Source organism: Mustela erminea, chromosome 10 (genome assembly GCF_009829155.1).
Source record: "Mustela erminea isolate mMusErm1 chromosome 10, mMusErm1.Pri, whole genome shotgun sequence".
In the NCBI taxonomy this organism is placed as follows: Eukaryota; Metazoa; Chordata; class Mammalia; order Carnivora; family Mustelidae; genus Mustela; species Mustela erminea.
Window position 1 is genome coordinate 109,578,627 of NC_045623.1, and position 25,752 is coordinate 109,604,378.

Consider the following 25,752-nt stretch of genomic DNA (forward strand, 5'->3'; position numbering starts at 1 on the left):
GCACCTCTTGCTGTGAATGGGGACAGTGGGACCTACTTCCCAGGGTTATCGTGAGGCTCACTCTGCTGGACCTGCAGAGCCCAGCGCCCGCTCCAGCTGCCCCAGTAACGGCAGGAAGGAGGACCGTCGCTTCACTGGCCTCCCCTCCTGGCTCAAGCCCAGCTCAAAGGCTGCGAGGCCTCTTCCCACCACTCTCCCCTAGCACTTTCTCCTCCTCCTCCTCACCAAGGCCCTCAGGACCCCCGGGCCAAGCTCACAGGCACTTGCTGATGTCCAGCTGACTGCTCTGACTGGCTTCAATGGGACCTGCTGACCAAGGTCTCCCCAGAGTTCTGAGCCCATGGCCAAAAACTCAGTCCTTCTCTCATTCAACTTCAGGCTCCGGAGCTGGCTGCAGAGTGTCTGTGCCCTTGGGTTCAGGCCTGTCTCCCCCTCTTCTCACCTCGGTCCGGCCAGACCCCTCCCCAGACCCCAGCCCCTCGGACAAGGACATCCACTCCTGGATGACTAGCATGTCCCTTGCCCACTGAGACCCGCCCTCTCCCTCCGCAGCCCAGGGTTCTGCTTTGTCCCCCGCAGAACAGTAACTAGGGGAGGACGGTGACGATGACAACAGCCAACCTACGGTAAGTAAGCCCAGGGCACTGGGTCGGACGTATGGAAGGCGGACTGCAAGGCGAGGCACTGGGGGCAGGAGACCAGAAACACTAGCCCCACACCTGTCCAAGCCCTTTCTCATCATGCAAGCTGCCCTCACAAACGCACGGAGAGCACCCACGTGCCCGTGAGCCCTGCGCTCTGCCACACCTGCCCAGCTCCCACGCCCACGGAGGCTCTCTGGCCACTAGGCTCCCCTGTGCGGTCTTGCTCCCTGCGTGCCCAGTGCGCCAGGCTGGAGGCGGCAGTGGCTTTTTAAAGCCACCGGGTGGAGTGGGTATGTTTACCTCCCCTCCTGGTCCCGGGTGAGCTGGGGAATGGAATGGGTGTCCTGAGCCCTGCCCATGGCCACAAGTACACAGTGTGTATGCCTACGAGGGAGGGGGACAGCCATGGCATGGAGCTGTCCCCAAGTGTGCCGCAGCATCAGGATGTGGGTATGGGGGCCTGCGCGAGCCTCTGTAGGGAAGACCGGGGTGTGTGTCAAGCAAAGGAGATGCACCAGGCTTTCAGCTTCGGGAGAGGAGCCTGAGGACGGTGTTTAAACCCAGACAGCCCCACGCCTCTCGCCCGCAGCCTGTGGGAGACTCAGTCTGGTCGCCAGCTCCCAGCCCACTGGAGCCCCTATCGCATATACGGACTGCCTTCGATAAGGGACTTCAGTGAACTCGGGCAGGTACCCACCCAGCAGGGGGCCCAGGCACTGAGCACAAACCTGGAAGCTCTCACTGTCCCCTCCCAAGGCGAGAACCCCAAGCTGCCCTTTCCTGTGGCTCTAATGGCTTCACCCCCTGCCCCCTCACATTACCTTAGTTACGGTAGCCCACAGACTAGCAGGCCCCTCAGGGAGGGTCAAGAAAGCTAACCCCAGGCTGTTCAGTCCAGGGACAGGCTCTCCAAACCCTCCTTGGTCGCTGGTCCTTCATGACCCCCTGCTCCTCACCCGAACACACTGTCTGACCCATCTTACAGCTTGCAGACCCCCAGACTTAGTCCCAGTGTTTTGGCCAAGAAGGCCAAGGCCCAAAGCAGTTGGAGCCATGCTTGTGTGTGTTGGTCCATGGCCAACACAGGGCCAGGCCCAGGCCCAGGGACCCCACACACCCTCTACTTGCCCACTACTGTGGACATTCCAGGAAGGACCCAGGGTCCGTCATCCAGCCTCCTCTCTGAGGCTGGCTGCAGAGTGTCTGTGCCCTTGGGTTCAGGCCTGTCTCCCCCTCTCTGCTCCAAATACACCTAATACGTCTGGTGTGCCTACCCCAGCAATGGGCCCTGACCCCAAAGAGTGCTACTGCCCCACCCCAGGCTCTGTCTCCCAAGTACAGCCTGTCACCAACTGAGGCCCCCACTCAACTCACCATCCAGAGGCACCGGGGACGCTGGTGTGAAGTGAGTCCCAGGTTTGTCTGGAAAAGAACCCAAATATCTGAGTTAGTTCTCTCTGAGCAGGCCTTCCCATAGCCTGTTCCTCTGCCCAGTCTGGAGGGGCCACCTCTGCCCGCCCAGACCTCCCCCCTGTACTAGCACCCACCCCCTCCCTGGCTCCATTCTGAGCCCGGAGGACTGGCCAAAGCCTGTGGGGGGTCGAAGCAGAGGTCCTTGCTCTCCTCCGCCTTCCAGCTGTAGGCTCGTGGCCCGGCACCTGGGGGCCCCAACAACAGCGCTGTGGGCAGCCACGCGCCCCCCAGCTGAGCCCAGCCCCAGGCCCGGCCAAAGCTCCCAGCGCAGTGCCCGCAGCGGCTCCTGCCTCCCAGAGCAGGTTGTCTCTGCAGCTCAGGCCCCCACGAGCCCACGGAGAAGCTTCATGGGGCCCAGGGATCCCAAGAACGGCCCATCCTGTCTCAGAAGATGCAGGTGGCCCCTGTGAGTCCCGTCTCCGCCAGTAGCCCTGTGTGTCCCCCAGTCGGCCCAGTGGCGGAGGCAAGCCACCTCAGCCAGCAGGAGGCTCACACGAGCCTGGACCGGGGTGGCCAAGCCCGCAACCACGTACAGTTGTTGAGGAAAAGCAGGACAGCGAAGCCCAGCGTGGAAGTGGCCAGCAGGATCAGGCAGACGTTGCAGGGGATCATGAAATAGCGCACCAGCAGGGAGACCCCGCGCTGCTGCCGCGGGTCCCGCTCCAGAGGCAGCGGAGGCATGGCCCTGGGTTCTCAGTCCCCACGCTCAGGGTGTGGGGGCTCCTCAAGGGGCGCCCTTGGGCCTCTCCGGGGCAACTCCCCCCATGCTGGGACCCCCGGGGCAGCTGACAGCAGCCGTGCGCTCAAAGTTCAGTGCGGTCCCTGCCCGGAGAGCCGCGGGACCCCGCCGTGGCCCTCGAGGCTCATCACGGGCGGTGGGCAGGGTTCTCCGAAGGAAGAGAAGCTGGGACCGGCCCGCGGCCAGCCCTGGCGTCCACCAGCCGGTAGCCGCGGGAGCCGGCAGCCGTCCGCAGGGCTCCGGCCGCGCTCGGTCTTCCCGGAGCCCGCGTCCCCGCCCGGCCGGCTTCCCGGGAGGCGCCGGCCCGAGGGGCCCCGGCGGCGCGGTGCCGGGCGCGAGGGTCTGCAGCCCCGGCCGAGACGCGAGCGGCGACGCCGGCGAGCAGGAGGCGCGCGCCGGCGAGCGGAGAAGAAAGGGCCTCGGAGGGCCGCGCCTCGGCTCCCGCCTCCGGCCGAGCAGCGCCAGCTCGCGTCGCCCTCGCCGGGGCTGAGGCGGTGAGCGAGGGGCGAGGGGCGCCGCGGAAGGAGGGCGGGAGCCGAGACAAAGGAAGCCGCCCCCGGGGACCCCGCCGTCCGCGGGGAGTCGGGGCTCGCGGCGCAGGGGACCGGGCGGAAGAGGACGGCAGGGCGGCGGCACAAAAGGGGACGCGGGCGCAGGCGGGGGCAGCAGCAGGGGTGGGGGGTGGGGGGCGAGGTGGGAGCCGGGGCCGGGGAAGGAGCAGGGGTCGCGGGGAGGGTGGGCGCGGAGCGGGGGGGGGGTAGGAGGCAGGTGCCGGGGCGGGGGGGGGGGCTAGGGGCGGGGTGGGCGGAGGGAGAAGGGGCGGGGCGGGGTCAGGGGCGGGGCGGGTCCCCTGCGGCGCCCCCCGCTGCGGAGCCGGGCGGGCGGGAGCGGGTCGGCGGCCGAGGCCGCGGCGCGGGGCGGGAGGGTCTCGCCGGCTCCCCGCAGGGGGGCTCGCGCCCGCGTGCAGGACTCCATGGGAGGCTGCGGTGTGCGCGCGCTCGCGTGCGCGCGCCCCCGTAGGTGCCCGCGCCGGCCCCGCCCTGGCGGTGGCCTGTGGGGGAGGGGCCCCAGGTGCGCACACAGGTGGTGAGCGCGCCGGGTCCAGCACCGAGGGCGGAGGAGGAGGAGGAGGAGGGGGTGGCGAGTCAGGCCCACCCGCACCCGGGAACTGCCCGCAACACCTCAAACCGCCCGCGTCCTGCCCGCCTCCCCTCGGGGAGAGCGGAACATGCAAATGAACTCCTGGTCGAGCATCATTATGTAAATAGTCGCGGGCCTCCGGGCCGGGTCCCGCGGGCCTGGAGCGCCCCCCGGAGGCCACCAGCGAGCGGCCGGGCCGTGACGTCACAGCCGGGCCGGGGCGCGGGGGGGGGGCCCCGCCCCAAGTCAGGCCTCTCCACGTCTGCCGCCTGAGGACGCCCCTTTCCTAGCTCCTGCCGGCCTGGGGATAAGGCCACGGTCGGGCACCGTCCCCATCATCCACACCGGTCACGCCCACCCTCCGCAGCCGGAATCCGATAGGTGGCCATCTCTAGGACTAACCCTTCGTTCCCCCGCACCCCCATGACGCCACTGCCCACAGTCCTTTGGGGAGGGACCCCTAAGCGCTGCCGCCACCCCTACCACGTCTGGCCTCCTGGACTAGCCTGGACCTGGTCCCAGGCCTTCGAGGCCCTGCAGTGACCTCTGGCTGTCCCTCTGGGTCGGCTAGCCCTTTCTGGAGAGACAGGAAGAGGAAGCTTGGCCCCCAAGGCACAGAGGATCCCTCTTCTCCTTGGGGTCAGGACCCACCCACCCCAGCCCAGGACCCCTTCTGGTCAGTTCCTTCCAAGGGCTGCTGACCAACTCCCCAGCCCTGCTGAAAGACCTTAATTGGACCACTGCCCCCCACGCCATCCATGCTCAGTCCCACTCATCTACCCACAGGCCCACACACAACAGACACACGGCTGCCCGCTCCCTCAGACTTACACGCTGCGCTCAGGCCTCGGGAGGGGTGTCCGCCCATGTGGTCAGCAGCTCCCCCTTTCAGCCAGACAGCCACCCGTGCCACCCCGGTCACTGGGAGGTCTCATCTCAGTCCACGTCTGCAGACAAGCACTGAGCACAGCCCCTCTCCCCCGGCACAAGCCCTTCTAGTGCAGCGACACCACCCCAGGGCACAAACGGACACTTTGGTGCTCAACTCCCGCCAAGCCTCCAGCGGGCCCCTCCATCCTATGCTGCGTCCAGTTGTGTCACACACACATCCCGAGAGCTCCCCCCAGTTCCTGGTCAGGAGGTTGCTCCACACTCCCCCCAACCTCCTGCCCCCTCCCACTTCCTCAACCCCAGCAGCCGCCTGCCACCAGCCAGGGTCACGTTCCATGAGGCCCATCGGCTTTGACTCCTTTCCATCCTGTGGCCAGGCACCCTAGGGCAACCCACACGGGGTTACCATCCTGCCAGGGTCCCCCAGCACCCACAGTGGAGGTCTTCAAACCTCCTCAAACTTTGCGGGAAAAACCAATAAAGGGCAAGTTTCCTTCACCTCACACTGCAGTGGACCCAGAGCAGCAGGACCCCTCAGGAGACCCTGGCCTCGGGTCAGCCTCACCTTCAGGGGTGCCTCCATCCCCTACCTCAGCTCACTGGACCTTGGCACTGTCCACACCACGCGGAGTGCCGGCAGCTCCCCAGGGCGCCGCCCTGGACCAGAAGCACCCGGGGCAGGGTCTGACTTTTTATCTTCTTGGGGCAGGGCTTGGCTCAGAGCCCAGACGCTTGGTGTGGCAAGTCAGGCGGTTCACACATTTCCCCACTGACTTGTCACTGCGGTCCCCCAGGATCCACATCCCTTGGCTCAGCAAGGGCCCCGGGGACAGTGCCAGGGGTCGAACGCCAGGCAACGCTCACATGCCCAAGCACACGGGCGCCGTCTGCTGCAGCCACAGCAGCACGGGAAGGCTCTGCAGGAGGAAGGGGATAAAGCCTCCAGGCTGTGGGAGGGGTCAGCCTAGGGACCGTGTGAGTCTGGGGTGCGGTGGGGGCTGACAAAGGATTGTCTCGCTTTCAGAGGCTCACATGGGGGCAAGACTGGCCCACAGTGGGGTGGGCCGTAGGGCCTGGCTTGGGGGAAGGGGAGCCAGCAGGCAGCCTGTCCTTCCTGGCCTCAGTCAGAGTCTGAGCCCCCAACAGGGGCTCCACACTCCAGGCCTTCAGAGAGACAAAGGGCCATTGAGGCCCCAGACCCAGCAGGGGGAGGGGAACACAGCTACCAAGAGCTATTTTGGGATCTTCAGACTCAAAATCATTCAGCTCTGACCAGCCTACGCCAGCACATACCCTTGGAAGGAACAGAGGATATTCCGGGCCAGAAACGAGCCCCTCTGGTCTCTGGGCTCCCCCTCAGCCATGTGGGACAGCACACGCACGGCGCAGAGGTTACAATGGGGACACCCAGGTTTGCGTCGGCACTGGGTGTTACGCACTCCTTCCTCACTCACTGGCGTGAATGCACCCCGGGCAGCTCGCGCACACGCTCTCGCCTTCAGGGAACAGGAGCCTTGTCCCTCACCCACACGACACACGTCGGGTTTGCCCCCAAGCACATGCATGTGCACACATGAAGGCTCTCCAGGTACTTCTTTGGACACGAGAAGGAAGCTGGGGGGTGGGGTCTGGAGAAGACTGTCCAGTCTTCTGCTTGTGGTGGCTGGTGGTCCAGTCCACCAGCAACCTGATGGCCCGTTTCTCATGCAGAGGACCCCTTCCTCACTCTGGAGGGACCTGGGCCCAGCTACCCAGGAAAGGGCAGGGTGGAGTGGCCCCACCTTCCCCTCCGCAGGGTCCCAGGGCACACGCCCACACACACCTCTAATGCTGGGCCTCCCCTGGCCGGAGCCACCCCGTCTGTCTGTCCCACATTCCCTGGGGACCTCGAGGTGTGCGTCACAAGGACAGAAAACGTGGCTGCCATGGGTCGCTCAGGTGTAGGCGACCCAGCTTGTCCAGGGTCACAGGGGCCTGGCTGCCCTGGTCAGACAGAGCAGCCCCTCACCTCTGGTCCCCCGTCTCCTGGTGTCTGCCCTCAAGCTGCATTCCATTCCCTCTGGGCCTCGGTGGACAATGGGCACTTCACAGTGGGATGTTGCTGCTGGCCCAGGGCCAGCCACTGGGAAGGAGGCCCTGTCAGGCCCAAGCCTCTTGTTCTCAGCTCAGGTGAGGCCCGCAGGTAGCCGTGTTTGACTCTGGTGGCTGAGGGCCCACCCCTCTGGACAGCAGGCAAGGCCCACCCTCCTGCCCGTGAGTCCACGCGGCAGGGTGGTGGGATTCCGTGGCAGCTCTGAGGAGCGGCTCGGCAAGTCCACATGCTTGGATACCAGCGGCCTGACCACAGGCCTCTACACTTGTCCCTAAGTCCTTGGGGCCAGGGTCCCTCCAGCCCTGTCTCCCTAGCCTGTCTGAGCTCCTGTGTTGTGCAGGCTAGGCAGGCGCTGAGTCAGAGGGATGGTCTGCCCTCAGGGGGGGTCACCTGGGGGCAGAGACCAGGGTGATAAGGAGAAGGGGTTGCACAGATGCGTGGGGAGAACTTCCAGATGGACACAGAGGCGGAGTCCCAGGGGCCTGCCAGGTGGTGCCAGCGGGGCCAAGGAGCAAGACAGTCAGGAGCCGGGAGCACAGCTCCTGAGGCCCGGGAGCCCCATCAGGGCCCGGACCCGGGCCAGGACACAGGCGGTCGCCACCAGGGGGCGCCACCGGAACAGCGGCCAGTCGTTGCCCGCAGCAAAAGCAGGGATGGAGCGGGGCGGGTGTGTGTCCACACCCTCCGCCCTCTTCTGGGGACACCCCTGTCCGCCTGCTTCTCCATCCCGACTGTCTCCGGGAGGAAGAGAGAGCTGGGGGAGCCAGGAGGCACCGAGGTGTGGGCAGGGCCTGGAGAACCAGGAGGCCTGGCTGTGCTGAGCCGGGCACCCCGCGGAGGCCAGCCACCCGCACTGAGGTCTGAACAGGCCATGAGGGTGAGGCCTGGCAGACACCCGCTGGGGCTCGGAGAGGCAGAGAGGTTCAGTAGACAAAGGGGCAGAGACACAGAGACCCCCGAGGGGGGAGGTGCGGACAGAAGACAGGCAGGGGTCTGCGGGCAGAGCGTCCCCCAGCGAAACAGCAGGGCACGGAGGATGCTGCCCTCGGTGCGAAGGCACAGGCGCCACGGGTGAGGGCCAGCCTGCTCCCCCAGCCAGCAGGCCTCCGCCGGCCCCTCTGGTTTTCCAGCTCAGTCTACCCCGACCGCGCGCCCAGGCTCCGGACCCCTGGGGCTCCCTGCAGCCACTAGACCTCCAGCTGTCTGTCTGTTGGTCTGCCCAGAACACCCCTCCCCCTTTGCCTACACCCCTCGGCACACAGCACACACCTGGCTTCCGGGACAAGCCGAGAAGTACATGCGGCTCGAGCGGGCCTATGCACAGGGGACAGCAGCGGCCCCTTCCAGTGAGCCCGTATCCCGGGTGGACCCTGAGCTGGGTGGGAGCGGGTGGATGTGGCTGAGGCAGAAGCCGCCAGATGAGCGACACCGGGACCTGGCCCCACGGCCTCCCGCCCCCGAAGAGGAGTCGGCTGGGGCAGGGGTCTGTGCTCCTGTGTCCCCAGAGGTGCACTGGACCCTCAGGTCCTCGGACAGACGCACAGCTGCTCCCGCAGCCACAGGGCGCCACCTGCTTCTCCCAAGGCCGCCGTGCGGTAACTTGTGAGGAGCAGGGACGCCTCAGATCCACCTTCGGCCGGCACAGACCCAGCGCTCTGCCTGGCCCGCCTACTCCCTGACTGTAATGCCACCCCAGAGCCCTGCGCCGGACTCAGAGTGCCACAGGCGCAGGCTGAGATCGTGCACCGGAGCGGCCCCAGGGACTCCGTCCTGTCAGCACAGCACTTTCGTCTCAGGGTTGGGAAACCGCCGTGGTCACTCCCAGCAGCAGAACCGGCAGGAGGAGGTGCCCAGCCCTCTGCCAGGCTCAGGGTGGGCAGCCGGGAGGAACAGGAGAGCCCACAGCAAGCCCAGGCCAGGAGCCCGTTGTGAGAGCCCCCGAGCGGCTCCCGCCCCAGGCCAAGCCCAGGGACACGAGGGCGGCAGAAACCACAGGCCACCAGCTGGGCTCTGACCACGATCCTCCTGTGCAGAGGAGGACATCTGAGGTTACAGGCACCCCTGCACACATGTACACAGACACGTGCGCACACACATGTGCCGGCCCTGCAGCTGGAAGCAGCTGGCTGCTTGGGAGGACAGAAAGCTCCCCTCTCCTGAGCCTCCAATCCATGGGGGACGGTGCAGGGGGACAGGGAGGGGGAGGGGAGGGGAGAGGCCATCTTCCCCTTCCCAGGTCCAGCGGGAAGCAGCCCCTGGCAGGGGGTCTTCCTCAGAGCAAGTTCTCTGGATCTGCTCTGTAGGAAGAGAGGCCCCTTGGAGGGAAGCTTCTCTCCCTACTGGGTGCTCCCCCTGAGGCCTAGGTCACCCCCCTCCAGACTCTGAACACAGCCTAGGGCTTGAACATGACCCCCCCAGGCCCCAGTACAGAACCGAAGGGGGCACATGACCCTCCATCGCGGACCTGGCTCACAGGTCACTATGATTAGCGTAGCTGTCACTGGGGTGCTGCCTCCCTTTCCAGTGGGCACTTCCTGGGACTCTGGGGTGTAGAGCACTATGTGGGCTACCGTGGGGACTGCACCTAGAGCCCCCAGCCCAGCCCCCGCCAGGCCTCAGTGGCCAGAGTGGGGAGCCTTGACGCCCCTGTCCCAGGGGCAAGGGGAGTGCTAGGGCCAGGAGAGCACAGCAGAAAAGGGGGTCCCTTCTCTACCCTACCCCCAGGAGGAAACTGCTGGGTGAGGGGGAGACAGGGGGTGACTGCCCTGGGTCCCCCAGGCAGAGGCAAAGGGTGGGGGTGGGAAGGAGGCCTGTGCTCCACCCTCCTGTGGTGCTGGGCGGTGGGCTCTGATTCTCATGGGGCTGGGGGCATTAACCCTTCAGGAAGGATGCAACGTGGCCACCCGGCCACTGCGCTGGAGGAGGCTGTGCCGGACCCTTGGCCCTGAGGCCGGGGCCCCTGTTCCACTAACTTCCCCGGGGCAGCCCATGCCTTCCTCTGCCCTCCTGGCCCCCAGCCTGTGAGGGCTGGCGGGGTGGGGACAGCGAACTGAGCAGGTGATCTCTCATTTCCTCATCTGTGCAGCGGGGCGCAGCCCCCACAGAGGGGTGGCCAGGGCGGAGCCAGCCCCACCAGGATGTGTCCTGCCCCCCACAGCTCGGCTCTGCGGCACAGCTCGGGGTGGTCAGTGAAGACAGAGGGAGGACGGTTCCAAAACAACATTTTTTTCCATTTCCAGTCTGCAGGGGCTTGGGATGAGGGGGCGGGTGGGGTCTGGAAAAAGCCAAGAGCTGTTTCTACTGGCTTGGCCCGGCCCAAAGGGAAAGACATCCCCAGGGAAGTGACAAGAGAGCAAGCCCTTTGCTTTCAGCCAGCCAAGCCACCCCTGGGCTGCCCCAACAAAGGCACCAAAATCAAAGCCGAAGCCAGCAGGTGCCCAGGAAACACCTGACTTCCAGCCAAAGACGCCCCAGGTGGGGACAGGCCAGCACACTGGGGGGTCACGCCCCCCCTGGGCAGACTCCTTCCCCCAGTGAAGGCAAGGAGAGAGCAGGGCAGGCTGCCTCCCGTCTGGGCCTGCCTCCCCTCAGCCCTCCTGGCTGACCTGCCTGGCGGAGGGGCCCCGGAGGACACTGGGCGGGGTCTGCAAAGGGGTGGGGTGAGAACCCACAGTCTGGAAGAGGGCAGAAGAGGGACCAGGGAGAAGCTACCTCCCACTTCAGCAGGGAGGAATGTGGGGGCAGTAGGGCAGGATTGGGGGGGGGGTACGGAAGCGAAATGCCAGAAAACAGAGCAAAGAGCCCAGGTACCTTCCTGCACATCTCCCTGCCCCGCACGGTGGGGAGCTGGTCCTGCCTAGGGGTGTCTGTCGCCCACACGGGCTCCAAGGCCTGCAGGGCCTGAAAGGAGTCAGGCAGCCCGGGACCTCCGGGCTCCCCATCCCGACCCACCGCACTGCCCTCCTTCAGGTCCTAGACAGCTTGGCCGGGAGGAAGGGAGGGAACTCCCTAGAATCAGGCCTGCCAGGACCCCCTCCGGGGCTGGGCAGGGCTGGGCTGGGCCCGTGCCAGACTCAGTCTGACCCCGTCCCTGTGCCAGGCCCCAGCTGAGGGCAGACAACACTTCCTTTCTCTGTTTCTGGCTCCCAGTGGGGAGCGAAGGGCTCCAGGCCCTCAGCCAGGCCCCCATCCTTTCTGGGGGCTGCAGGAGAAGCCCTAGGACCAGTCCTCATGGGGCGGGGTGGGGAGGCTGGTAGGAGGCTGGGGGCAGTGTCCAGACCAGAGCAAGGTGGCTGAGGCTGGAGGAAATGCTGGCCTAGCTGCCAGCCCGGGCAGGCTCTCAGTGCGTGGGCAGCTGGCACTGGAAGGGGCCTGGCTACTTCCCTGACAAGGCAGGGGTGGGGGGTCTCCTGGCGGGTGCAGCCAGAGCGTCAGGCCTCCCTCACCCAAAGGTGGCCAAGAGGGAGGGACACATACCTGTCTCGGTTATGCCAGGAATGTGGTTCCCCAGCGGGAGGAGGAGGAGGAGGACTTGAGGATGGGGGCGGAGCCTTCCTGGGGGCTGAGGCTGGGGAAGGGGCAGGACCTGCAGAGCCAGGAAGACCCTGCGGGCCTGGAGGGGAGGAGCTGTGTGTGCTGCCCAGTGGCAGGCGTCCCTTCAGGACCGCGCCAGGCAGGGATGAGAAGGGAGCAGACCCAGGGTGCACCCCAGGAGGTAGGCCTGGGAAGACATGCCCCCTGCCTTGGCCGCTCTGGGCCTTTAGGAATGGGGAGGCCTGGGAGGGAAGTGTGCCGTGGACAAGGACCTCCTGCTCGCAGTGGGACCTTGTGGTCTCAGGGTGACCTGCAGAGAGGAGGGGTTGCCCGGCTTCCCTCTGGGCCCCATGGGGCTGGGACAACTATGGAGACCCTGGGAACAGAATGGGGTCGGAGTCAGATGCAGAAGAGTCAGCATAGCCCAAGTCCTGTCCATCTGAACCCCTCATGAGGGTGAGGCCTTGGCTCACTGAGAGCCACGGACGGAGTCCTGGGCTGGGGTCTGAGTCCTTCCCTCCTGCAGAACGGGAGAGGGGCTTCCTCTCACCCCACCCGGCCTGGGAAGGGGGCACAGAATGGTTCCTTCCCCAAGCCTGAGCCTGGCTCCAGGGACCTCGTGCCTCAGGGAGGCGCCCTCCTTCAGCCTGGGCTTCTGGGGACATCAGCCCTGTCCTAGAATCCAGCCCCCTCCCCATGGCACGTGGTCTGCTCTTAAAGCAGAGGTCTGTGTCACCCACCTCAAAATCTCTGGCCACCTCACAGTGGAGACTGAGCTCCTCCCCGCCACTGGCTCCCCGGCAAAGGCCCCAAGCCACTCCTGGTGTTAGCCCTTCTCTGCATGTCCTCTCCCCAAGACTGTCCTCACCCCCAGGCCCACCCCAGGAGAGCCGACGTCTCCACCCGTCCTGGGAGCTCATGCCATGACTGTACGCGTGTCCAGCACCGCCGTTCCTGCGCTGGAGCTCAGGTCCTAGCCTAATGCCTGAGCGCCGGCTGCCCAGGGCACCCAGTAGGTCGGGCCTCAGCCAGTCCTGGCTGGGGGGCTCTCCCTGGGCACCCTCCTTTCTAGCTGTCCCCACGCCCAGCCTGGCAGATCCAGAGCCAGGGGCTGGCGTGGGTCCAACAGGCTTTGGCAAGATGCCAAACTTGTTCTGTCCAGGGTGGCCCTCTGACCCCACAGAAGGCCACAGTGACTGAGTCACGGACCCTCAGGCTGGACGCGCCCAGCTGTAGAGAGTTGATCACTCACTCTATCTCACAAGGAGGGGACACTCTCTGTACCCTGACCCCTGTTCTCCAGCTTCTCCTCACACAGCCCCCGACACATGCCCAAAGCCTGGCACCAGCCTCCCACAGGGATCGCCAGGCTACCATCCCTTCCTTCCCCTGGACCTGTCCAGAGCAGGACCAGGGTCTCACGTCCTGGCTCTGTGTGAGCGCTGGTCTGGGACCCCTCATCTGAGCCACCGTAGGGAAGGGACCTGCTGGCTTCTCTGTGCGACGCTAAGGCTCCGGGCCCCGGAGCAGCCCCAGAAGCAGATGACAAGGCTGGGCAGAATGCCACAGGCCTCGCCATTTCAGGTGCTGCCCCGACTCCTGCACAGTCCCTCTCAGACCACCCCAGGATCCCACAAAAACCAAGCCAACATCACACCCTAAGCTAGACAGAAGGTGGGACCTCCCTGCTCCCAAAAGAACCAACAGGAGGGACAGAGTTGCCTTCCAGGGAAAGGAAGTCATAGACCCTTCCCACTGGCCCGAGGAGGAAATGCTCTTTCCACTGGCCCCACCGCCCCCCTCCAGTGCAACCCTTCCCAGGCAGCCAAGAGGGGACAGACAGGATGCGGGGGCGAGGGGCAGTTCCTACATTCTCCTGCCACATTCCCCAGCAAAGGATCTCAGCCCCCAACTGGGACTCTCCTGGGGCAAAGGGGGGTGGGGCCTGGAAGCCGGGTCTCAGGACTCCAGCTCCCCTCACTGAGGCTGGGCCGGGGGAGGAGGGCTCGGACCACTCAGAGCAGACGCGCGCTCGGTGCACAGCAGGCGACTCCGGGGATCCCACATCCGCTCAAACCCCCTAGACGTATCCGCGCCACAAAACTCCCTCTTTCCAGAAATGACAGGCCTCCTGGAACACACCGCCGGGCGGCCCCTCCTCCGACCCCTATGCCCCACTCTGAGGGGTCTGCTCACATCCGGGACCCATCCAGACCGGTGTTTGGGCTTCTGCAGGAACACAAGCAGGGGGTGTTCATTCACCTGGTCCCGGCCTCTCCCTCAGAGAAGGACCCTCCAGGAGAGGGTGTGGAGCTTGGGGGGAGGGGAAGCAGAAGAGAAGGAACCCTGTCCCTTTGCAGGACGGGGACTTACTTGGCTGCAAGACAGCAGGCAGCGGCACTGTGGGGCGGGGGCTGGTCCGTGGGAATCCCTACTAGTGTCAGAGATGGAGATGGCCGGACTCAGCTGGCAGATCGGGGGACAGGAAGGAGGTCAGACCACAAGACGCGTGTGCTCTGGCCTACAGCGAACTCTCCTGCGCCCCCCAGGGCGTGACGGAGCTCCTCCAAGCCTGCCCTTCAGTCACGGCCCCTGGCAAGGCCCCCCGTACCTTCCACACAGTGCTCCACTTCCTCCAGGTTCCGCAGCGTGATGCGCATGAGGCTGGAATTGAGCATCAGCTCATTTTTGTGGGCTGGCCACAGGTAGGGGGGTGCAGGGTTCACAAAGAAGATCCTGGTGTCCCCAGTGGACACCTGGTTGTCACAGATGAGGGGGTCGCCAAAGCCACCGATCACCACCTTGCTGCCACCGTCAAGCAGGCTCTCTTGGGTCACCATGTCTTTGCCCTTCAAGTACCGCCAGACTCGAACCTGTGGTGGACATGGCGGGAGGGGGGGCAGCTGTCAGTGTCCCCTTTCCACTGGGGACATGAGGCCGCAGGGTCCAGGGACGAGCAGCAGACTGGCCACCTGGGCTTTTTCTTCACGTCCCACCTCAGCCGCTCAGGCCTGATGGCCAGGGTAGGCTCAAACCCCGGGCAGAGATGGACGGAGATCTCTGGGTCAGCCCCTCACAGGAAGCAGACAAACACGAGGGAGGCCACTGCCTGCGAGGGTCACCCAGGAGGACAGGAAGCCTGTGGACACACACCCTCTCCCAGGAAGCAGCACTCCCACCCCCGAGGTCTGACTGACCCCGGCCACCTCCCACAGCGCCCATCTCGGCTCAGGCTGGGTACGGGAAGGGGGTCCACCTTCCACGGCCCTACTTTCCCCATCCGCCCACCCACCGACAGCCAGGGGCACCTAACACGGACCCTGCAGTTTCAGGGCAATGGGCTCCGAGCCAGCTTGGCTCTTTGCAGCCCTGTGGGTGGGCTGAGACCCCCCCACACACACCCCAGGAGGTGAAAGACCCCTCCTGCTGCCAGGCTCCTACAGTGAACACAGGCGAGGCCGACTTGGAACCACAAGATCAAGTTTGGGCAGCACAGGGTGGCTCCACCCTGCACACTCTCACTCCTGGGGCCCTGAGGGTACCTGCTCTGAAAAACCAAGCCCTGAGACACCCACAGCTGGGGGGCGGGGGTGCAGAAGGGCTGCGGGAGCTGCAGGCTGTGCTGGCATGTCCTCGGGGACATACGCACAGGGGACAGGAGCCCACACACTCTCTGCGAGAAGAAACCCCGTTCTTCAGGAGCTCTGGGAAGCCGCGACTTCTGCAATGGGTGATCAAAGACAATGGTGGCCCGCCCACCTGCCGGGCCCTGCTGGGAGCCTGGGGTCGCAGCTTCTGTCGGGGCCCCTCCTCCTTCCAGGGGCCCAGCTGGGGGTGAGCCCCGTCCACCCTTATCCCTCCCAACCTGAGACCCAGAGTAGACTCTGGAAGGAAGAGAACCGGCCAGGAGAGGGCCGGGCTGCTTTCGTTGCCTCCCCCCACCCCAGCCACACCCAGGAGCAGCGGGGAGGAAGTCGGGAAAATCCTGCAGGGACTTGGCAAAGTGCCCCGGAGTGGCGGAGGGGAGGGGGCTGGGCGGGGGATCCCAGCTGTAGCTCGCACAGGCCAATCCGAAAGAAGCTGCCACCGCTCCCCATCTCCATGGAGAAGGAATGATCCGATTTCTGCTCAGGGGGGTGGTTTTAGGGGACGGGGCCGGGACAGGCCGGGCCCCTTGAGCCCTCCCTAGGAACGTTCTGCGGAGGAAAAAAAACTACAAAAAACCACCAAACCTAGTCCAGGGGGCTCCAAGTCCAGCTGAGGCAAGGACCCTCTTCTTTGGCCAGGGGGATCCGGTTCTCCTAGGAGCAGGATGGGGCACCTGTCCCCGCACCGCCCCACATTTGGGGCTCAGCAACGGTCCGCCCACTTCTCTGCTCCTGTCCCCCAAACCTAGCACTGCAGCGCCACACCCCAGGATCCCGGGGTTGGAAGATTAGCTGTGCACCCCACTCTCTCTCCTGAACACCCCCTCTTGCCCTCTGGGAAGGGGTGACAGCACTGACCACAGGTCAAATCCCCACTTTCACCGCAAGCGGAAGGCGTCGGTTCCCTCCTCCCCATTCCTTTTCTTTAACTGATGGGGAGGGGTGTGGTAGCCCGTTTCCCGGGGCGGGGGGGGGGGGGCGCTTGTCCGCAATAAGGTAGTGGGCCTGGGGTGGGGGTGGGGGCCGACGTGACCGGGTCTCCCAGGCCTGGGCGCCGCGAGGCGGGACTGCAGAGGTGCCGCAGGAACTTTCCCGCAGGCACTCGCGAGTTTTCCGGGACCCGGCGCCCCACCCGGGGGCTCGGCGGTCGCCAAGGGAGCGGGAGCGGCGGCTGCAGAGCGTCTGATGCCCGTTCCCACGGCCTGGGGCGGGGGTCTCAGTGGGGCGGCCAGCTTCTCGAAGGGAAGGCCTCAGGGGCAGGGGTCCTGGATGGCGGGGGAAGAGACCCCCAGCCCAGGCTTCCAGGAGGGGTATTTGGTGGGGGGGGGTCTCAGGGTCCCGGCGGGGGCCCACCTTGCACGAGTACGTGTGCTGCACCGGGTCCACGTTGAGAATCTCCTCCACGGTGCCGGTGAGCACCACGTTCGCCTCCTCCTCCCGCCGCTCCAGCGCGCGCTCCGGGCACGTCCCGTCGGCGCTGGGCAGGGCGCGCGCGGCCACCACCAGGAGCAGCAGGAGCGGCTGCAGCGGGGCCCAGCCGGACGGCCACAGGCAGGGCATGGCGCGGGCCGAGGACGGCGGAAGGCGGCCAGAGCAAGCGCGCGGGCCTGGCCGCGCCGGGAACGGGACTAGACAGGACAGGACGCAGCTCCTGGGAGGCGGTGGGAGCGCGGGCGGCGCGGGGGCGGGACCCGGGGCAGCCCCGCCCCCTCCCCGCCTCCCCACCTCCCCCCACCCCAGCTCCCCGGCCCGCGCCGGTCCCGGGCCCGCCCGGCGCCCCGCGACCCGCGCCGGCCGCGAACAAAGCGTCGGGACAGCGGCGCCGGGCGGAGGCCGGGCTGGTGGGAGGGAGGGGCCGGGCTGGGTCGGGCCGAGGCGGGTGGTGGGACTCGCCGGGCCGGAGGGGCGGACGGGGCGGGGGGGGGTGGGCGGGCCCGGGGGGGGTGCTCGCCCTCCTGCGGCGCACCCCCACGGACGCCCCCTCCCCCGTCCGCGCGGACGTCTCTCCCCCGCCCAGGAAATGCGGCTGCAATCGGGTTAATGCATAATCTGGAGGCGACGTGACGGGACTTCCAAGAGGTTCCAGGCTGTGCCGCGGCCGGAGCTGCGGGAGCTTCCTGGCCGCGGGAAGGGGCCGCCAGACCCTGGGACCCCCACGGCCCCTCGGGCCGTGCAGGCCCTCGCCCCTCCCCCGGAGGGAAGAACACGACGGGGAACCACCGCCTCTTTTAGGAAACTGGGGACGGAAACTCGCCCGGGCGCGGGACCCCCAACCCGTTCGGGGGAGGAGGCGGCCCCAGCAGGCCGCGCCCCCGGCCGGCTGGGACCAATGTGGACTGGGGGCCGCGGTGATTGGTCTGGACGGAGCGCAGGCCCGCCCACCGCGCGCTCCCGGGTCAGCTCGGGCCTCGCCGCAGAGCCGAGGGCTCCCTCTGCCGTCCAGCCGAGACGCCGTCGGGTCCGCGGCGGCCGGCCACGCCCCCTCCGCAGGCCCGCGGGCGGGCGCTCCTCCAGCCGGCGGGTCTGGGCACCGGGTGAACGGAGATCCGGAGGGCACAGCTTAGAGCCTGGCTTCGCTGAAGCTCGAGGGGGAGGGAGAGGGGACCGCTGCTGTCCCTCCAGGGCTGGGTCTGCGGGACACCCCGTCACTCCAAGCCAGCCACAGCTGTCCGAAGCGGCGGGTGAGAGCGAGAAGAGGCCCTTCCGGAGAGGACCCCACGTCCGCTCCAAGGGTGCAGGCTCGCACTCGCTAGCTTGTAGTGTGGCAAAGAAGTGAGAAGGGGAGCGGGAAGCGGGGGAGCACCGCTCCCACACGCGTACGCACAGCTGTTGGTCACAGATAAGCCAGACATCGAAGTCCCTGGGCCTAGAAACAGACCCCCACAGACCAGAAAGGGGCGTCTGGGTCTCCCGCCAAATTGCCCTGAACAGTCTGAAAGCTGAGTCTGGATGTCCCCAGAGTCATGGACTTGAGCCCAGAGAAGTGTACGTTCAGTGTCTCCTGCTGTCCCCCCAACCCCATCTTGCCTGTGTCTGGGACTGACTCCGTCTGGCTCCCCCGGAGCTCTTGGGGAATTGGTATAGAGAGCAACATTCCAGGTGGAGACTGGGGTAGCCTTTGCCAAGTTAGGTGCCCCGTCTAGGACAAGCTCTTTCACATGGACTGGAGGAACCCCTCATTCCTGGAGGCCCGTCTCCTGTTGGCCATGGCCTCTCTACCAGGTGAAGCCTCGAAGGCCACGGTGTCTGTTGGAGAACAGTCTCCATTCAGCAGCTTGCCCCATGGTGATGCGAGTGTTCAACCTTCCCTAGACCCATGCAGACAGGACAGGGCAGGTGGATGTGGCCTGGAGGGCCCAGAGGCCCCAAGGCCCTGCTTGGTGTGGAGGAGCCTGCCTCACAGCCCACCCAGTCATGGCCTAGGGCCTCACCCTCTCCCCCCTTCCCCAGGGTGCTCGTCCCAGCAGGAACCTGACCACACCTTCCCCTCCCTGTACTGTCTGTTGGCCCAGATGTGGGGGATGGAAACCTGCTGTGCAGACTCAATCTGGAGCCAGGGGTGGGCTCCAGCAGAGGGGCCGCTTTTCTTTTTAGAAGCTAATTTCCCAAAGGTGTGGGCACGGACATCTTCAGTTTATCCAAGGGGTGGGTGGGAGTGGGTCACCATTTGACCTCACCAGACTTGTCCCTGCCCTTGGCAACCCCAGCCTAGTGACCACCCAGTGACCCTGGGTCTCCTTATCCCACATCCTCTTCTGTCCCACCCCCGCCCCATAAGCAGGGAGGCAGAAGGGAGGGAAGGACTACACGTAAGGACCCACTTAATATTGCTTTTATTACTTTTATTACTCGCACTTGGTCAGGGACTCAGGTGCGGGGCCCTCAGTGCTGCCCTCCTGGTCCTGCCCACTCCCCCCTGCACAGCCCCCACCCCCCCCCGCAGGCGTAAATTCATGAACACAGTGCACTGGGGTGTGAGGCCATAGTCCCCCAGCCGGTGTGGGTCTTCCATGGGCTTCCCCTGGAAACTCAGCCAGAACAGGTCAGCCTGCACATGCTCCTGCCGGCACACCTGCTGCTTGAGCTCAGCCACCGTCTGCGTCAGCCGGACCTCGTAGGCGGTGCTGCGACCCTTGTCGTTTCTCACCAGGATGCTCAGGGGCTCGTCACAGCTCTGCACCACCAGCAGGACCGTACTGCCAGGACACAGGCCCTGGCTGGTGAGGGGGACCCCGTCCTTCAGCACCTGGCCGGCGGGGTGGGTAGCCAGGCGCTGCTGGAATGCAGGCACGCCAGTTTTCTGGGCTATCTGCTGCTTCAGCTCTGACACCAGCATGGAGACCCTCAGGGGGACCAGGAACTCCTCGCCCCCCAGCATCTTCACCTTCAGGTTCCCCGCCTGTGGAAATCACACAGACTCCTAGAAGTCGGCATCGGTCCTGGAGCCACTACGTGCAGATGACTGGCCACAGGACAAGGCTGGGGACGCTGCTCGCCCCTCTCCACCCGCCAGGAAAGGAACCCCAGGCCCTGGAGGCAAGCAGGGAGCGTTTCCGGAAGAAGGGTGAGCCCGCCACGACCATCACTCCGCCTCCCTTAACCCACTAAGATGCCCTCTTTGCCAGTGCCGAGGGATCTCAGGGTTAAACACTGGGCAGAACTTTCCAAGACCCAGACCCCAACCCGATTTCAGAAGGAACCCTGTCCCTCCCCTCATGCCCAGGGACCTGGGGGAGCTCAGAGCAACTCCACTTGACTGGCACAAGGTGGGAGCTCCACCCCTGATGACCCCAGCAGAGGCAGGAAAACTGACTGGCACAGAGCCCACCCGCCGCCACCTATCAAACAGCGCTCACCATGGCCGTGGGCTCTGGCACCCGGTGCTCCACAGACACAGACCAGTTTGCAGCCTCTCAGCTTCCAGCTCCTCTCCTGCTCCACCCTTTTATGAACCTGAGCTGTGCACGTCAGGGGGAGTGTCGGGGAGAGAGCCTCACCAGTGGCTGTATTTAGCTTCGGTTTCAGTTTCCTTTTCCCAAGGTGCATCCCAGTGAGCAACTGAAACAAAACAGAATGACAAGGGTAGGAGCTGGGACTACCCACCTGTCCCGGACCTCCGGACAGCACCCTACCCCAGAAACCCCCTAAATGTCCTGTGCTTCCCATTCTTTACAGGAGGCATGGAAGCCGTGGTAACACGAATGATTGGAAACTTTCACTTTCCATTTACCGATTTGCAAAATTCGTAAGCTTGGAAAACATTGCCTCAGTTAATTCAGAAAGAACAAAATAGTGACAATCCAAACTTCCCAGAGATAACGAGCAGTGGTTTAGGAGGGTATCAGATCTGTTGTTGTTGCTTTTTCATGAAAGAGGTGTATCTCTCACTTTCTATAAAAATGGACTCAGGCACACTACCCAGAAAGTGAAAAGACTATTCTCAAAATGGAAGAAAATACTTGCAAATCATGTCAGATAAGGGTCTAGCATCTGTACCATAAAAAGAACTCTTAGAACTCAACCATAAAAAGATAAACGATTCAGTTTAAACTTGGGGGAATGGGACACCTGGATGGTGAGGTCGGTCAGGCAGTCAACTCTCGTCAGCTCAGGTTGTGATCTCAGGTTGTGAGATCGAGCCCCATGTTGGGCTCTGTGCTCAGCCTGGAGTCTTCTTGGGTTTCTTTCTCCCTCTCCCCTGTTCTCTCTTTCTCTCTCTCAAATAAATAAGTAAATCTTTTAAAAAATTGGGCAAATGTTTGAATAGATATTTCTTTGTAGAAAATACAAAAATGGCCAGAACCCCATGAAAAGATGTTCAACATCATTAGTCATCAGGGAAACGCAAATCAAGATCACAATGAGATACCATGTCACACTCATTATTATAGCGTGACTGTAAGTATAGTGTTAGGATGATGTCATAATAAGATAACAATTCAAAAAGAGCAGTGACAGGTTTTGAGGATGTACAGAAATTGGAACCCTCGTACATTGCTGATGGAAACGTAAATGGTTCAGCCACTGTGGAAAGCGGTGTAGTCACTCCTCAAGAAGTTAAACAGGATTCTCATGGGGCCCAGCATTTCCAGTCCTAGGTACAGACCCCAAAGAACTGGACACAGGTTTTCAAACGAATACTTGTACCCAAATATTCATAGCAGCACAATTTACAATAGATAAGAGGTAGAAACTGTGGGAAAAACCAAATCCATCAACGGATGAATGCGTCAACAAAACAGGGTTCACCCTCACGATGGAACATTACTGAGCCATAAAAAGGGCTGGGGGCACCCAGGGGGCTCAGTCGTTAAGTGTCTGCCTTCGACTCAGGTTGTGATCCCAGGGTCCTGGGATCCAGCCCCGCATAACGGGCATATATTAGCTAAAAATAAATAAAAAAGAAAGTAAGTAAATAATTTTTGAAATAAAAAAGTTAAAAGAATGGAAAAATAAATGTTTTCAATAGAGATCTTGGCCATTGCACTTATCCAACCCCCCAGAAAGATTTCACAGGGCTCCAAAATTGTGAACACACAAAAAGCAGAGGGGTTTAAATTTCCTACTTTTTATATTTTAAGTGGATATCTCCACTCGTTCCTTCCACAAATGTTTATTGAAGTAAGGAATACAGAATGTGAAAATCCCCCCATGTCCCCCAGATGGCCATTATTAAACAAGGTATTCATGTGTTCTGATTTCTTAATACTGTCACATGGTACTAGAATCTTCATTTTCTTTTAGTTATTTCATCCCATGCCGCCAGTTGCCTTCCTGCTTTTGACAGGAAGAGCTAAATACAAAGACATTAAGGAAGCAAACTGATCGAACCTGTCTCAGTTTCCTGGGACTGTCATAACAAATTACCACAAACTGGGGACTTGAAACCTTGACAAGAGGTCTGATATCCAGGGGGACTACATGACCAGTATTGTCAGGCTGGTTAAAAATAATCTATTTTTATCTGGCTTACAGAAGACAGGAATCATCTGAATTACAAGGATATAAGAAATTTGAAAGTAGAAGGATGGACAGAAACACACCACATGACTATTAACTGAAATGAAACTCATATGGCCATATCAACAATTCTATCAGCAAAGAAATGTTATAGGTAAAATGTTACAGAGATACAAAAAGTCATGGAACAATAAAAAGTTGAGATCACTGGTAAAATAAAATAGTTCCAAACTTGTATGCACCTAATAATATGGCCACAAAATATATAAGTTCTTGTCACAAATATTAGTATTCTATTTATGAAATTATAACAGTCATGTATAAAGGAACCTTTGGTTAATATTTTGTTTCATTTACTAACTACCTTAAGCTTCCTTAAACCTTTAAAATAGCCTTTATAACATTTAATATACTTGATTTTATTTTTAAACCCTTCGACTTATCTAATAAGTGCAACCACAAAAAAACCTTTCCAAGAATGTCCCCAGTCCTTACCACTTGTGCCACACAGAGGTACTAGTCTCGCAGTCCGGCCCTCTACTAGATGCAAATCTACCACTTTCACCTTTCAGCAAGACACAATGGCATCTCTGCTCTCGTTCAAAGCTAATTCCTTTCCTCACTTTTCCACCTGACCAGTCACAGCTCCTGAGACCATCATCTCAGATGAGATCTGATTAGCTAAAGGCCCTTGGTCGCAGCTTGAAGGTCACCCTGAGGCCCTGTGGAATGATGGGGTGGGCTGCCCCGTAGGCCTCCGGACGGACAGATGTTGGAGGCTACAGGGCACCATTACTTGCTGAGAAAGTAGCACAGAGCTTGTTAGTCACTGTGGCTGACCAGACCAGTCTTCAGAGACCCTGGGAGGGTTGAACACCCCCTGACCTGGGCCACAGTCTCACTGTCCTGGACCCCATCCCTCTTCAAGCCAGAGCCTCACCCCCACTTGCTGGGCGCATCCGTCTCCTAGCCACAGCCCCTTCTAATGGGTGTGTAGGGGACGCAGGACTCAGGGCAGACCAGAAATGCAAATGAAGCTGCTGTCCCCGCACGGACCTGACCTGACCTGCAGGCTCAGAGGGCCGCTCAGACGGCTCCATGTCTGGTTCTCCCCCAAACAGACTCTGGGCTGGTGGGGGCACTTGGCCCTCAGGGGAGTCAGGATGGAGTCTGCAGATGGGCAAGATTCCCCTTGCTGTAGGGATGACTTGTAGGGAGGAGAGCAGACGGCAGACCGGAGATGTGGAGAGCTAGTCTAACCTGCGGGGGGCAGTGAGTTGGAGAGGAGCAAGGTGGGGGCACTCAACTTCGTTCCGGCCTACAGGATCTGGTGAGGGCAAGGAAGGAGTGTAGCTGGACACTGGGCCACATGGGCCCTGAGCTAGGGCTGTCAGTGGCTGCAGGGCCAGGCATACCCCGAGATCCTATGCGGTCACTGTGTGTCAGGGACAAGTCCTCTGACTTCAGGCCCACGTGAGAACAAGGCCTAGAGTCTGCAGTGTGGAGACCCACAGCCAGCTGTACAGGAGGAGACACCTGACACGCCCAAGGCTAATGGTGGAGGGCACAGCACAGAGAAAACGGGAAGTGCTCCATGGGCAGCCCGCCCCCGCCACCCCCCACTCTGCCCACCCATGGAGGGGAGAAACAGAGGTCGGGGAGGGCAAGAGAAGGAAAGCTCAGCTAGCTGATCTTCCTTTCTGCAGGACTCACCCCAGGACACAAAGCCCTGACACCCCATGGAGTCCGGAGCCCTGCCTTGACCACTCCCCAATCTCCCACCTCACCGGGTTGGAATCTGGGTCTTGGGGCCAAAGTGGGGAGGGGGAGACGCAGGTGGGAAGGTTGGGGGAGAGGCTTCCACTGCCAGACGGAGGTGAAGAGGCCACCAGGCCCCAGAGTCAAGAAAATTATCCCAAACTTGGAAATCAGGCACAAGGAGCCTTGCTATCCTTGAAGGTCTCCCTAGAGGTGCCTCTGCTGATACTCTTGAAGCTGCAGTCAATGTGGTGTAGACATCTGTCCTACTGGACGGAGAGACCGCCATGCTGGAGAAACATGGCCTTGCTGCCCCATGTGGCATCTGCCGGTTACGTACCTGACCCGCGCTCCTTCCTCAAAGCCTCTTGGGACCCTCTGGTTTCCCCACTGGTGAGCTAAACACACACCTGACATGTGTTCACTATGTATTTGTATGGAAGTCATGGTTTTTTTTGCCTTGAAAATCATATTTTGATATCAGATATTAGAAAATATGCCCCCATAACTTGGCTGTTGGTGGGACACTGTCACCCCTGATTTTGGGTCAAGATTGTATCATTGTCTGGAGGTTGGGAGGTCTGTTACTCTGTTACTCTGTTAACTCTGTTACCATCTGTTACTCATTCACTGAGTCAGCCTGTTTTTATAGGGTTCACTCTATATGCCTGGTTCTCCTCTGGGACAAAGCAGAGCTCACATTCCTGGGCAGTGGACAGACATGGCGTGGGAGAAGTGGGTAAAAAAGGCACGTGTTGTAGGGCATCTGGCTGGCTCAGTCGGGATAGTGTGCGACTCTCGATCTCGGGGTCGTAAGCTTGAGCCCCGTGTTCGGTGTAGAGATTCCTTAAAAATAAAATCTAAGAGGAGGGGGAGGGGGAGGGGGAGGGGGAGGGGGAGGAGGAGGAGGAGAGAACGCAGGTGTCGCCAGGACGAAGAAGGAGCAGGAAAGGGGCTGGAAGTCTTGGAGAGGCCCAGGCGGAGACACAGGCGCTGCAGAAGGCCTGAGGCCGCAGTGTGTCTGCCCGTGTCGGGGGAGGGAGGCTGGGAGCAGCTGTGGAGGGGCCAGGAGGTGGGCGGCTGCTGAACACACTGTGCTTTCCCCGAGGAGGGGCCTGGCCCGATTCCGCTCCGGCCTGACAGGGTCATCAGGACCCCCGCGTGGAGTAAAGACCTCAGGTCAGGAAGGGAGCTGGAGCCCAGCTGGGAGCTTCTCTGAGAACCGGGGGAGGGAAGCTGGTGGCCGCGCGGTGACAGCGGCAGCGATGCGAGGAGTCCGAAGGGGCTGTCGGACACACCAGGAGTTCGAGCGCTGCAGGCCTGATGGGCCAGGGTGGGGTGTGGACACCAAGTGCCAAGGGTGCTGGCTGAACGTTCAGCTGGTCTGAGAGCTCCAGGCGATGAAGAGAAGGCAGGAACCTCAGTCAGGCCCCTCGCCAGGCGGAGATGGCCCAGTTGTCTGAACAGAAGCTGGTGCTTAAACTCCCTCCCCAGGCATCAGAGGGCGGACGTCCTAAGAGGCGGGGGTCCTGCTGAGTCCGTGCGGGGGAGGGGGGGGACGGGGACGGGGACGGGGGGCGGAGAGAAGAAGCCGGGGCTGTGGAGCGTGGGGACTGACCTCCCCACCTGCGCCCCTGTGGGACCTCCCGGTAGTAATGGGGCTGGGGGAGGGCAGGCACCAGGGCAGGCATGAAAGGGAGAGCAGGAGTCAAGACTCAGCCCCATGGACACTCTCAGCAAATGCTTATGGACACATTGTGCTGAAACGCACTGAGACTTAGGGTTAGGCAAGGGAGATGGCCTGGGGTTCCTGGGCAAGTCCAGGCTGAGGACAGCGACTACGGCCTCAGGGAGCAGAGAGGGGGAGGGTCACGG

The 25,752-nt window shown here is 62.5% G+C and overlaps 2 protein-coding genes across 17 annotated transcripts in view; both read right to left on the reverse strand.

The window, feature by feature from the left end:
• Positions 1–16,857, reverse strand: part of AGRN (agrin) — a 33,051-nt gene extending 16,194 nt beyond the window's left edge. For 6 of the 16 annotated variants that reach the window (XM_032360738.1, XM_032360735.1, XM_032360737.1 and 3 more), the window contains exons 1-3: positions 16,513–16,856; positions 14,124–14,385; positions 2,019–2,066 (exon numbers count right to left, since the gene is read on the reverse strand). In XM_032360738.1, the coding sequence (XP_032216629.1) occupies positions 2,019–2,066; positions 14,124–14,385; positions 16,513–16,719 (517 nt within the window). In that variant the 5' untranslated portion in view covers positions 16,720–16,856. Of the gene's footprint in view, positions 1–2,018; positions 2,067–2,650; positions 3,479–14,123; positions 14,386–16,512 lie in introns of those variants that run through there. The other 10 variants (XM_032360740.1, XM_032360739.1, XM_032360744.1 and 7 more) reach the window with 6 other exon arrangements.
• Positions 16,858–18,980: 2,123 nt separating this feature from the next.
• Positions 18,981–20,123, reverse strand: ISG15 (ISG15 ubiquitin like modifier). The gene is made up of 2 exons (XM_032360750.1): positions 20,016–20,123; positions 18,981–19,558 (listed from the first exon to the last, which is right to left on the reverse strand). The coding sequence occupies exons 1-2, from the start codon at positions 20,016–20,018 to the stop codon at positions 19,019–19,021; spliced, it is 543 nt and encodes a 180-aa protein (XP_032216641.1). The 5' UTR covers positions 20,019–20,123; the 3' UTR covers positions 18,981–19,018.
• Positions 20,124–25,752: the final 5,629 nt, after the last annotated feature.